Here is an 11,708-nt window from a genome sequence, read left to right as displayed (position 1 = left end):
TTTTAGCTTTTTGTAAAGGGGTCATGAACTTAACTTATGTAATGAGCAACTACACACTATAAGGTACAACTACCTTGGCATCTCTTACCATATATGCATGCATGTCTGTTTTTGTAGTGTATAGATTACTTTTAACAACTGCATCGAGATGTCGAAATAATCAACTTATTCAATTGAAATGTGCATAATCTCGATGTTTGTAAAAGATTATTCAAATATTAATAAGAGATTTGAAATACTAAATGTTAATATTGAAAACCAATGTTTTCATGGTACTCGAAATTTCTAGAGAATTTTTTCAGTATGAGTATTAATTAATATCAAGACTTTTTAAATCTACTGCTCAGAATCCATGATTACATTAAGCCAACCCTGTGGCCATTCGGACAAGAACACACCAATATGTATGTGATCCTGTTATATATATATATTATGATTTGATCCGACATCCCGGTCAATAGAGAAAGCAAGTAAACATTCTAACTTTTTCCCATGGACCAAACTCATCATTTGTATCATCTTATGTCTATTAGTCTATCTTCCTTTATTGTTTTTTATAAAAAAGAGTTTCGTGTCAATATTAATATGCAAAACATACTCAAGACAGTAACATTTCCTTTTCCTTTCAAATTTGTATTTCTCAGCGCTAAGTAAGTAACCACGACATATATTGGCCTTACACGAGTGGGCTTACACATCCTTTTTTCCTGGTTGGATCCATGAAATTGTAGGGAGCTGCTTTAATTTTATGGTGTGGTAGGCTGGTAGCATAAGTTTCGAGTCTTTTGACTTTGGTTTGTACATAATCTAACTTCGACTTCCTCATCTTTACATTCAGAGAATTCTATAACGAGTTTTATAATCATACAACAAATTAATCTTCCAAGCTTATATATTACAGAAGATGTTTGAAGTGTACAAAACCAAAACCCGTCTTAAGTTTTTTTGTTTTTATATCTTCCAAATGACCAGGGAACTTAGTCTGTAATGTTCTTGTCATTCAAATCTCCAGTGAAAAAAGTCAGCTTCTTTTGGTTATGAATCAGTCAATCATCTGGCTCAGCCGAGAAATCAGGCTCTTCGGGTTTCTTAAACCGAGGCAATTCGACATCCTTAACTCTCTGAGCTGCAACACCACGTCTTGTATTAGCTGCAAAACGGGAAGCCAAAACCATAACTCCAATGTTCATCTTTGTTCTAGGACTCTGCTCAACAAACTCTTCTTCTTCTTTTTCTTCTTCATCTACTTCTTCTCCTTCTTCGTTTTCCATTGATTCAATCACAGTGAGATTATTTTCCATAACTCTTCTCTTGTACCTGCGCCAAGCGGCTTGTATGAAGCAAGCAGCCCAAGTCCTCCAATGGTGAGAGTAGAATCTGAAAGTATGTTGAAGCTTCTTGCTGTGTAACCGTCTAAACTGATTTGCAACAAACTTCAAATCTTCGGCTCGAAGAGCGAATGCTTCGACTTCAACTAAAGTCCTAACTGTTCTTGTCGAAGACGGTAAATTCAAGGTTGATTTTGGAAGCAAAGCCCAAGAAAGAAGCTCTTCCCCACAGAAATCTCCAGGTCTTAGTATTATCGAGTTGAAGAAACCCGTTCTGCCTCCATTGGTCGTGGAACTCTCGAGTCTACCTCTGATGATGAAGAGCATCTCTGAAATCATGTCCCCTTCACGCACAAGGTAAGTCCCTTCGGTACATAGAGAAGAAACCAGGCGCTCACATATCGCATCAAGCAACTGATCATCCATTTGAGAGAAAAATGGGACCTGCATGATTCAGAGATAAGCATTACTGAGAGAGATTATCACAGCAAGCACTACAACTGGAGAATCACAAATCCCAAATTAAAACTGAATCAAACTCCAGATTGAACACCTACTAAAATCCTAATACAAACGGATTTTTGATATTCAACTTGTTCTAGAAACAATAAAGATTGTTGTTAGCCAAACATGTCTCTTTTGGATAATTCTATAAAAAGTTGAACCATTTGTTGCATGAACAAATTAATGGAAATACTTACTCTTCGAACAAGATCTAAACATAGGTGGCGTTGAATATCACGGCGAAGATCAGTGGGTAAACTTTGCAGGAGAACCTCTTCATCAACTCCCCTTGTTGCAAGCCACTTATACTGCTCATATCCCCTAACACGTTTTCTCAATTCTTCAGGAAGTTGACGATGTCTCATCCATTCCTCTGTGTCTCTCTTCTTCAACCTCCATTCCTCAAGCCGTACGGTCAAAGATTGCAGATATGTCTAATAGACAAAAGACAAAAACCCAAGAAACATAAGAACTAAAGCAGAGGCTTCTATAAAACTTATCCTAATGCAGAAATCATACCTGCATATTCCCAATGAGATGGGCAAAGAGGACAAGACCAAAGATTGCAATGAGAACAGCAAATGTGGTTTCGCCCATGAACATGGTCGTGGACAAATTCTGTCCATAAGAACTAGGAAATGATACGGGAAAAGGCCATCAGATTTTAGAACTTGTGATAAAAAAAGGTGAGTAATAATTCATAATTGATATTAGAGGCTAAACTGTGATAATCTCTGTAATTACCTTAGCTGTTGCAATCCCCACCACAAACAGTAGAAATATCTCTCAAAAAAGTTTGAAGACACAACTTTTTTTGTGATTGCGTTCCCGAATATCCCATACTCGAACTCGCCATTACGTGCATCACAGAGTTTAAATACTTTTGTGACATTTGCCCAATTCATCTGTTGGTCGTCATACATTGAATCACAGTCCAAGTAATACAGCTGACAGCTGCCTAGGCCATTTTCCATGTTGCATCTTGATTTCCAGCATGATGTATATCTATCAACTGATAATATATACCATGCTGCACCTAGCACCTGCTCAAACAAAAACAGCCTTGTTATTTTGTCAATTGTAGTCATAGTATCTCAAATGAAATATTGAGAGATAATGGAGAGGACTTCATACATGACTAGCTAGCATGTATAGCAAAAGATTATAAGCAGCTCCAGCCCAAGCAGTCTTTGTCACCACTCCAGTCGCTTTCACGATTTGAGAACTTAACGGAATTATAAGATAGAATCTAGGGATGTATTGGAGGAGCACAATCAAAGCAATGGCATTGTTGTTATGATCAAACCGGTAACTTTTCGTGGTTGATATAACAAACCAGATAACTATCTGAGGAAGTGGTAAAGTCGCGATGAGATCAATGATGAAGTCAGACTTGAGATACCTCCAAGCAATTGCCTTGGGATCCATCACAAGCTCACCTCTACCAAACACTCTAGTACTTGAATTGGGCGCAATGAAACCGGTCCTAAACTTAATAAAAATGTGCAGCAAGTAGAAAAGATCCGCAATTGTCCTGCAGAAGGTAACAAGGATGCTTAGACTCGTATCAGTCCTTGCACAGGGATAATTTTTATCTCCTCCAATGGCTGGCACGAAGAAATATAACGGATCGATGAAGAGAGCAACCATACACGAGACAATAAACACCCAATTCCATTTCAAGACAATCTCACTTCCTGGATCAAGAATCGTCTTGTACCATGAGACTTTGGAAGATTTGAACTTGTTGCTGCTAACTTTAGAAGCATCAGTGTATCTAAGTCTATTTCCAGGTAAGAGATTATCAGGCCTTAGTGCAGATGGCAAAGAGAGCTTGTAAGATTTGCTCATTGGATCATTCACTGACCACATAGCTTCTTTGCTTTCTTTCCCCTCTGAATAAAACCTGCAAAGCCAAAAAAAAAGAAGAAGCAAAAACTAAGCAATACACAACTCGAATCTGCAATCTGAACCCTAAATAGAGATTAAGTAATAACCCAGTACCCAAAATCAGAACTTGAGCTTTGATCTAACTGAACTCAACTTGTATTACTCAACAAAGAGACAAATCTAAAGTAAAGTCTTGATTTTTATTTCTGGGCAATCAAATTTCACGACTTTAAGGAGAGCTAATAGCCTAATAGGACAAGGAACGTAAATCTAACGGAAAAATTAGAAACTGAAGATGAGAGAAAGGAAGAAAAAAGAAACTTACATAAGAAGCTTGTCCTTTCTTAACTCCATTAGAAGAAGCTCAAGCTCGAGCTCCTGTAAACTCTTTTTTGATCTAGACAAATCAAAATTAGGAGCTGAAGATTATAAAAACCATTTCTTTGACACTCTCACTCTCTCTCTGTAAATCTGAGAAAGATGGTGGTTTTGTTTAACTCCTCCGGAGAGGGTTGAACGAGGGGGAATTATACTGAGTCACGGGTGAGTCAGAGAGCGTATCTTATTTGCCTTATTATTTCACCTTTAAGAAAAAGCAAATCGGAAGGATATTTGTTTCTTTTGGGAATATTTGAGTTTGAGCCATCGGAGATAAGACAAGAAGTCAAACACATTTGACTATTTGTGTCATAATTTTAGTTAATCAAAGTCATTAGTACAAGTTTTACAATATTTAACTAAATTAGACAATCCTACATTGTTACGTTACACAAAACACTTTTTTAAAGGTAGAGTCAGATCCAATCACAATCACTTAGCTGACTGAATCACACACAGTTTCACATTCCAATCAGAAAACAAAACTGAAGCAGAAACATTTATGATTAACCACAACTGAATTATGAGAATATCATTAAGGTTTAGGTACCATAAGCAACATGTTAGTGACAAAATTGACAACAATAATATTTGTATTTCAACTGTGTTTCATGTTATTCAACAGACTCAATCTAATCAGAAAAGATCTAAACTTTGCCAAAAGTAGAAATTCAAACTCTGTAAAAAGTTAAAAACAGAGTGTAAAAGCAATTGGCATGATTCAGACTTCAAACTATGCTGAACTCTACAGAAACTCATTATTCGTTTTCTGGATCTAATCCAAACATTGAAGAAACAAAGCTTCAATTGTGAAGCTGTGTAAACAAAAAAAAGCCACTGTACATGATTATTGATGGAAACCCCAAAATTGCTGCTAACAAGATCATGAAGGTACCAAAAACAAACTAAACACACTTACAAATCTACTAAGAAAACTAACTTCTTCACTGACTGAAAACAATTTCATCTTCTGGTCTCCATCTTCTTCCTTCATCAAATCTGTAAACTCTATCCCTACAAATCGGACAAGTAGGGACCTTCATCAACCACAAATCCACACACTTGCGGTGAAACACATGTCCGCAACGAGGCAGCTTACGGCACCACTGTCCTTGTCTGAATCCATCGATACAAACTACACAATCGTCGCTTCCGTACTCTGCAGGCTCACAAAACTTGAACTGGGGAAGCCTCTTCACGCATCTCGGAGACAACCCGTCTGAGTATTCGTGACGGCGATGGCGACGGAGACGGTGGCGGTAGTTCCGGTGAAGAAACCAGTAGAAAGCGAAGAAGAAGGTGAAGCCAAGAGACGTGATGATAAAGAGGAAAGCGGTTACAGCTAGAGGGATCATGATTAGACCTACAAGGAAGTTGGAGAGAATCTTCGTTGGTAGATTCTTCGTGTTCGCCTTCGGTGGCGCCGGAGACGGAGATGGCTCGCCGGAGATTGAGCCATCGTATGGAATAATACGTATCGACATCGGACTCGATTGAGGCGGAGATTAAAAATCTTCTCTTTCACGAATCAAACTCTTGATCTGTTTAAGGGAACAACTAAAGGAGAGATTTTTATGGAATTTGAAGATCGAGAATTTTGATTTATGGGATTCAAAGAAAGGGTTTTGGTCTGATAGAATAGAAGAGGAGGTTATGTGGAATTTATATTTATATGCTCGAATATTCGGACAATTTTTCTATAATATATGAGTTCGACGATAACCTTTTAAAAAACTAGGTTTTGTCCTTAATCTCCTTCATTAACTCGTGACTATCGTGATGCAAAGTCTCTTTTATACACCTTATTTTTCATATTTTAATAATAAAAATTGGAATTTCAGTTATTGTTAATCTTGTTTTGATCGTCACATCCACATTATAGTATAATATGGTCATATTGTTTAAGTACTAGTAATGTAAAATAATACAAATCTCTCCGTTGGCTCAAATGCTTAGTTTATGGTGGGCTAAACGAAAAACTCATGCTAAAGAGTTCTGTTCACTTCTGCGAGTAATCAGCGCTAATATAAACACAAACGTAGACACGTTCTTGAAAACAATATGGATGCAAATAAAATATTTCTTACTAAATTTAATCATAGACTACTAATATAATACATGGTTTAAGAAAACCAGAGGAGAAAGAAAACAAAGGGCGAAACCAGACAGACTAGTAATACATTGAAGGGATAAAAGTATTGGTGAAGATCATATTTTCCGATTATTAAAAAAAAGGAGAGGGTTCAGTTTTGGTTTTGGGGATCCAATAATTAAATCTGAGCTTCCTATCTGGTAATGCCGAGTGGGGAGGTGATAGGGACAACCCGACAAAGGGCAGCTTCCTCGGTAACTCCATTCCTCCTTATGTCACTCACCACCATACCCTTTTCTTTCTGATTTCAGATTCATCCAATTCTTTTGCAACATTTTTTTTATATTATCTCATTCTTTCCGGTTCACTTTGCGATTTTGATCCGGTTATCTTCGGCTTAATTTGGTTTAACTCTTGCCTTCGCCTTCTGACCGGCTTATAGGTTGCAACTTGCAATTTTTATCGACGACTGTCCGTCTGTCTATTAACACGTCCATGCTCAGTTTTCTGGTGTCTTGAGTCCTTGACTATAAATTTGTCATCACATGCGGATAATAATTATGTTTCCATACCTTCAGTCAACATAGATAAGTAGAGATTAAATTTTACAATTAAAATTTATAATTATGTTTCCAAATCTTTAGTCAACATAGATAAGTAGAGATTAAATTTTACAATTAAAATTTTTGAATTATGTTTCCAAACCATGTTCAAAAATGGGGAACAGTCAAAGAAATTACAATGGCAAGCAATTAAATTACATGCCATATTTAGAGTTAGTCAAATGATACATATCATATATATATGAATAGATATGTTGTATTTCAGATATAAACACTCTTGTTATTAAGTTTGTCTTCTTCCCTTTAAAGAAAAAAAAAAGAAAAAAAAAATAAACACGTACCATCATGAGTAAAAATATTGTTGTTTTTACAACGGTTCTTCTTTTTCTCTTCTCTATAGCATATGCAACTCCTGGAATTGGAACATTCTATACGAGTTACACTCGTAAGAATACTATTTTCCATTCTATTTTTTCTTTGACTACCCAAAATTTATAAATCTAATACATATGATTTAACAGCAAATTTATCTATACATTTTGATATCTAACTGTAGCGAAATATTTTTGATCACTAGTCTTTTACTTTATGTTTGATAGCATCGGCATGTTACGGAGGTAAGCAAGAGGGAGTGATGATAGCTGCAGCGAGTGATACATTATGGGACAATGGTCGAGTTTGTGGTAAAAAGTTCAGAGTGAAATGCACAGGACCTCGCAACCCCGTGCCTCACCCTTGCACCGGAAAATCCGTGACGGTCACAATCGTCGACCATTGTCCCAGTGGCTGTGCTTCCACCATCGATCTTTCACGAGAAGCTTTTGCTCAGATCGCTAATCCTGTCGCTGGGATTATTAACATTGATTATATTCCGTAATTATTTCTCCTAATCTTTATCACTCACTTGTATATATTTTTTAACCATATAGAAGTTCGTATCCAACGTTTTATTAATGAGATTGTTTATTTGTATTTCAGGGTCTAAACGTTGATGAAGCTCTCTCGACGAAAATACTTGTCTAGGTCTAGAAAAATGTCCTAATAGAAATTGTACTGTCATAATGACTCATGAGTTTGTAATAGCACTTCAAAATATGAATAAAATTTGGAAATTGTTTTATTTATTTTGACAAAACATGTTCATTGCTTACTGCATCCCAAACTAATCGGACAAAACATCAAAAACACCTAATCCTAGCTAACTTATGCCAATCTTTCTATGAGTAAGAACAGGAGATATTGACTTGGACAACAGATAACCAAACTATAAAAATTAGAAGCCTATAACAGAGCTCTGCAGCAAACAAAAAGCTTACATGATTGCATAAAATTTCATAGGGAAAAACAAAGAAGCTTATATTATAATTTGACCCCTTTCGTTTAATATATTTACACACAAAGAGAAGAATAAAAAAGACCTCAATCTGACAAAGTATCTCTGCAGTTGTCCAGATTGTTTGTGTCTGCCTATATTATCCGAAAACTGCAATCAGGAACTAACCTTTTAACACATCAGACCAAGTTTCCAAACTCGCTCATCGCGCGATAATCATTCACCTTTCACCTAACGCCTCGTCCCGTTCAATCTAAACTTTTCATGACATCCTGCAGAATGTGGAAAGTTAGATAACAATGCTTCAAGAGCACATGTAAATATGAAAAGGGGAAAAGAGAAACACTAAAACTTACGAGTAGGAAGGATCGGGGAAACACTGATTTTGATTTTGAGGGCGTCGATAATAGAAAGAACCTCTTCGTTTCCAGATGCCATAAAGAGTCTCAGAACTCTCTCATTCAATTTCCCAGCTTTCAGTGTCCTCTTTACATCACAAACACAGCAAGAGAATCAAATTAAAAAACAGTATCAACCATAGTAATGAAGCAAAGAAAAAAACAATCAAATCAATCCCCTAAACCAACCAGTGATTTAAGAACAGATAAGAGATATCATCAATAACACACAAAAAAAAAAAAAAACAATCCCTCAAAAAGCATACAGTATACTACAATTTTGGAACCCTAAGCTCTAAAGCTCTACACTTTCACTAAGAAATTCTCAGAATCAAAGGAAGATATAACCTACAAATTCCAACTTAACACTAAAATCGAAAACCCCAGAACCAGAACCAAACCAAGTAATAGAAAAAGAAGGATCGAAATCAAAGTATTTACCGCGAAGAGGTCAAGGATGATGTGATCAGGCAGATGGGAGATATCGTTGATGCGGGAGAGGTTTAACACGGCGGCGTTGACGGTGAGGGACAGCAAAGACGGAGGAGGGTTTCTCATTCAAACAATCTGAGAGTAATTGTCGTTATAAAGAATTGAATTAAACGAAACAATTGCTTCAAAGCTCCCGTCTTTGAATTCTATTGGGCTATTTGTATTTGAATCCACCGCCTTCTTATCGTCGCTAGGATCGAAATCTATAAAACAGAGGTCAAGGTCTTGTTCAGAGACGTTTCCAGAGAAGCAAAAAAAAGGACCAATCTTGCTTCTTTTTTTCGCGTTTGTCTACAGTAAACGCAAAACACAGCGTTTGGTTACCGATACTCAATAATAACGTTGGGCCGGAGTTATTAGAAAGCCTACTAAACATTTTCTAATATATGTTTTGTTAAGATGCACTATGAAGCCCACTAACATGGATATGAGGCTTTTGAATAATTTTTGTGAAAGCATGCAATATAATTGCTGTGACAACTATGGAGTTGAGCTAACAAAAGATACGTGGTTGGAATTGATGACACAACATATGATATTGTCGGAGCATACAGAATAAAACTATAGTGTGTCAGTCACACGTACCATAAATCAGCTAGCTACTATATCATTGATTTGAACTAACGAAATAACAGAAAACAAAAGCTTAGGTGAATTAATTTGCAAGCCTTCATTTGAACGATACGTACCAAGTATGCCGTATGCGGATGGTTTTGCTTAGGAGACCATACTATGATACTTTAAATATTTTATTATATAGATTTTATACAGATGGACAGTTAAGCAAAAGGGTCTGAAATTTATTGGCAAAGCAATAAATGGTTATCTGTATAACACACATATGCACATGGGGGATTCTTTTTCCTCTTTATAAGTGTGTATTTGTTACTACATTTTAATATTGTTTTCGTGAGGAAATGTGTCGAATGGAGAACGTAACATTTCAAACAATTTGACTAATCTCTTAGATTCAAATTTACGTGGAAACTTTTAAAAGATTAAAACCATGTAATGACAAATTAGTTGTTACAAGATCGTGGGAGTTTTAACTTAAATTCACACTATATATTGATCCCAACCCCTAAGATGTTTCTTATTGTTTTCACATTAAGTATTTAACCTATCGTTCTAAACAACCTGATCTGTGTTTTTGTCTAATCTTGTATAACCAGTTTTATTAGTTATGTTTTTTCGCTGATTGGCTCATCAGTCATCAACCATGGGTCTATCGCCTCACAGTTGTTACTAAAATATCTTTTATGATTTAATGTTTGCGTATACTAATCTTGTATTTTCTTTTCTTCTCTTTTTTTGTATATGCTTTCTGATTTATATAAAAAACAAAAAATCAAAGAAACCTGCAGTTTAAATCACCTCTTAATAAGAACCTTGGGATATGACATATCTTTAATACTATTAGACAAGATGTGATGAGACAATAACATAGGTAATAAAACCATATCGTACAACCTAACAATACGTATTGATGGGGATTGACTATCGGCCAAGATGTGGCTTGCCTCAGTTCAAAATTTCCACACCTAGCTAATAGCTACTTTGGGTTTAAAAGTTGTTAGCAGGAAAAGCAAAATCAATACAATAATGTTCTTTAGCAGATAAACTGCATCATTACGGGATGATTGTATTCAAAGTGAAAAGAACTTGAATATAAGAACACCTTTCTTATTATTAGATTTAGAAAACTTCTCAAAAACTAAATCTCTTTCTCAAGCTCTATGAAACATCTCTTCATAGGCCCTTGTATTTATATAGAAACAAGACAACTCCTTGTTCTATTTGGATTAGGATAACAACACACAAAGCCTTATCTAAATAAGCTACCCCTTATCTAAATCTTGTTTGTGATCTCCTTAACTTGTTCCTCAAGTTACTGGAATTATCCAACATTCACCCCCTTAATTCCAACTTGAACTCCGGGGGACTTGATCGCTTGAACTCCGATTAGTTCTCTCATTTCCTTGAACTTCACTCTTGCTAACGGTTTAGTAAGGATATCTGCCTTCTGCTCCTCACCGGGTACATGTTCTACATCCACTTGCTCATTCTCAACACACTCACGAATAAAATGATATCTCAAGAGTATATGCTTACTCCTTCCATGAAATACCGGATTCTTAGTGAGTGCAATGGCTGACTTGTTGTCAATCCTCAGCAAGATCTTCTCATCTAAACTCAAGACTTCACTTAACAACTCTTTAAGCCATATAGCTTGCTTCGCTGCTTCCGTTGCCGCCATGAATTCCGCTTCACACGATGATAATGCGACAGACGAGAGCTTGTGAGATGTCCATGTTATAAGCGACGAGCCGAAATAAAACATATGTCCACCCGTGCTTCTACCGTCATCAATGTCAGCTTTGTGGCTACTATCACTATAACCAACAACCTTCCTTGACCCATCTCTCTTAAAGATTAGCCCAAAGTTAGTGGTTCCTCTCACATACCTCAGAACATGCTTAAGCGCTTGCCCATGTGATGCTCTTGGACTTTGCATGTATCGACTTAGAACACCTACAACAAACGCCATGTCTGGTCTTGTATGAATGAGGTACCTTAAGCAGCCTATGGTTCTTTGGTATCGTGTGGCATCAATCTCAGCTTCGTTCTCACCCTTTGAGATCACGGTACTAGGCTCCATTGGCACAAGAGCCAAGTTACTCTCCTCCATCTTCGTATCTTCAAGTATTCCTCGAGCATAACCTTCTTGTT

General features: G+C 36.5%; 4 protein-coding genes across 4 annotated transcripts; 1 reads left to right on the top strand and 3 right to left on the bottom strand.

The window, feature by feature from the left end:
- Positions 1 to 808: 808 nt before the first annotated feature.
- LOC17879590 (cyclic nucleotide-gated ion channel 17) lies at positions 809 to 4,302 on the bottom strand. The gene is made up of 6 exons (XM_006286141.2): positions 4,048 to 4,302; positions 2,967 to 3,738; positions 2,577 to 2,875; positions 2,352 to 2,463; positions 2,030 to 2,266; positions 809 to 1,772 (listed from the first exon to the last, which is right to left on the bottom strand). Exons 1-6 carry the CDS (start codon positions 4,074 to 4,076, stop codon positions 1,047 to 1,049), a joined length of 2,175 nt encoding a protein of 724 aa, XP_006286203.1. The 5' UTR covers positions 4,077 to 4,302; the 3' UTR covers positions 809 to 1,046.
- Positions 4,303 to 4,802: 500 nt separating this feature from the next.
- On the bottom strand, positions 4,803 to 5,739 carry LOC17877927 (RING-H2 finger protein ATL14). The gene has a single exon (XM_006284564.2). The coding sequence runs from the start codon at positions 5,582 to 5,584 to the stop codon at positions 5,045 to 5,047; it is 540 nt and encodes a 179-aa protein (XP_006284626.1). The 5' UTR covers positions 5,585 to 5,739; the 3' UTR covers positions 4,803 to 5,044.
- A 1,359-nt stretch (positions 5,740 to 7,098) lies between these two features.
- LOC17878611 (putative EG45-like domain containing protein 1) lies at positions 7,099 to 7,875 on the top strand. Its single transcript, XM_006284909.2, has 3 exons — positions 7,099 to 7,200; positions 7,355 to 7,628; positions 7,734 to 7,875. The coding sequence occupies exons 1-3, from the start codon at positions 7,101 to 7,103 to the stop codon at positions 7,738 to 7,740; spliced, it is 381 nt and encodes a 126-aa protein (XP_006284971.2). The 5' UTR covers positions 7,099 to 7,100; the 3' UTR covers positions 7,741 to 7,875.
- A 119-nt stretch (positions 7,876 to 7,994) lies between these two features.
- LOC17879090 lies at positions 7,995 to 9,236 on the bottom strand. Its single transcript, XM_006282418.2, has 3 exons — positions 8,928 to 9,236; positions 8,445 to 8,574; positions 7,995 to 8,360 (listed from the first exon to the last, which is right to left on the bottom strand). Exons 1-3 carry the CDS (start codon positions 9,042 to 9,044, stop codon positions 8,320 to 8,322), a joined length of 288 nt encoding a protein of 95 aa, XP_006282480.1. The 5' UTR covers positions 9,045 to 9,236; the 3' UTR covers positions 7,995 to 8,319.
- Positions 9,237 to 11,708: the final 2,472 nt, after the last annotated feature.

This window comes from Capsella rubella, unplaced genomic scaffold, assembly GCF_000375325.1.
Source record: "Capsella rubella cultivar Monte Gargano unplaced genomic scaffold, Caprub1_0 scaffold_7, whole genome shotgun sequence".
NCBI classification, from domain to species: Eukaryota; Viridiplantae; Streptophyta; class Magnoliopsida; order Brassicales; family Brassicaceae; genus Capsella; species Capsella rubella.
This window is presented reverse-complemented; position numbering and strand designations above follow the sequence as displayed.

Excerpts from the sequence above, each read along its gene's own strand:
- LOC17877927 (XM_006284564.2), bottom strand. The coding sequence starts at position 5,584 with ATGTCGATACGTATTATTCCATACGATGGCTCAATCTCCGGCGAGCCA.
- LOC17878611 (XM_006284909.2), top strand. The coding sequence starts at position 7,101 with ATGAGTAAAAATATTGTTGTTTTTACAACGGTTCTTCTTTTTCTCTTC. Across the intron at positions 7,201-7,354 it reads ATTCTATACGAGTTACACTC|CATCGGCATGTTACGGAGGT; the intron begins GTAAGAATACTA and ends TATGTTTGATAG.
- LOC17879590 (XM_006286141.2), bottom strand. The coding sequence starts at position 4,076 with ATGGAGTTAAGAAAGGACAAGCTTCTTAT. Across the intron at positions 3,739-4,047 it reads AGAAAGGACAAGCTTCTTAT|GTTTTATTCAGAGGGGAAAG; the intron begins GTAAGTTTCTTT and ends TTGGCTTTGCAG. Across the intron at positions 1,773-2,029 it reads GTTTAGATCTTGTTCGAAGA|GTCCCATTTTTCTCTCAAAT; the intron begins GTAAGTATTTCC and ends TGAATCATGCAG.
- LOC17879090 (XM_006282418.2), bottom strand. The coding sequence starts at position 9,044 with ATGAGAAACCCTCCTCCGTCTTTGCTGTCCCTCACCGTCAACGCCGCC. Across the intron at positions 8,575-8,927 it reads TCATCCTTGACCTCTTCGCG|AGGACACTGAAAGCTGGGAA; the intron begins GTAAATACTTTG and ends TGTGATGTAAAG. Across the intron at positions 8,361-8,444 it reads TTCCCCGATCCTTCCTACTC|GATGTCATGAAAAGTTTAGA; the intron begins GTAAGTTTTAGT and ends CACATTCTGCAG.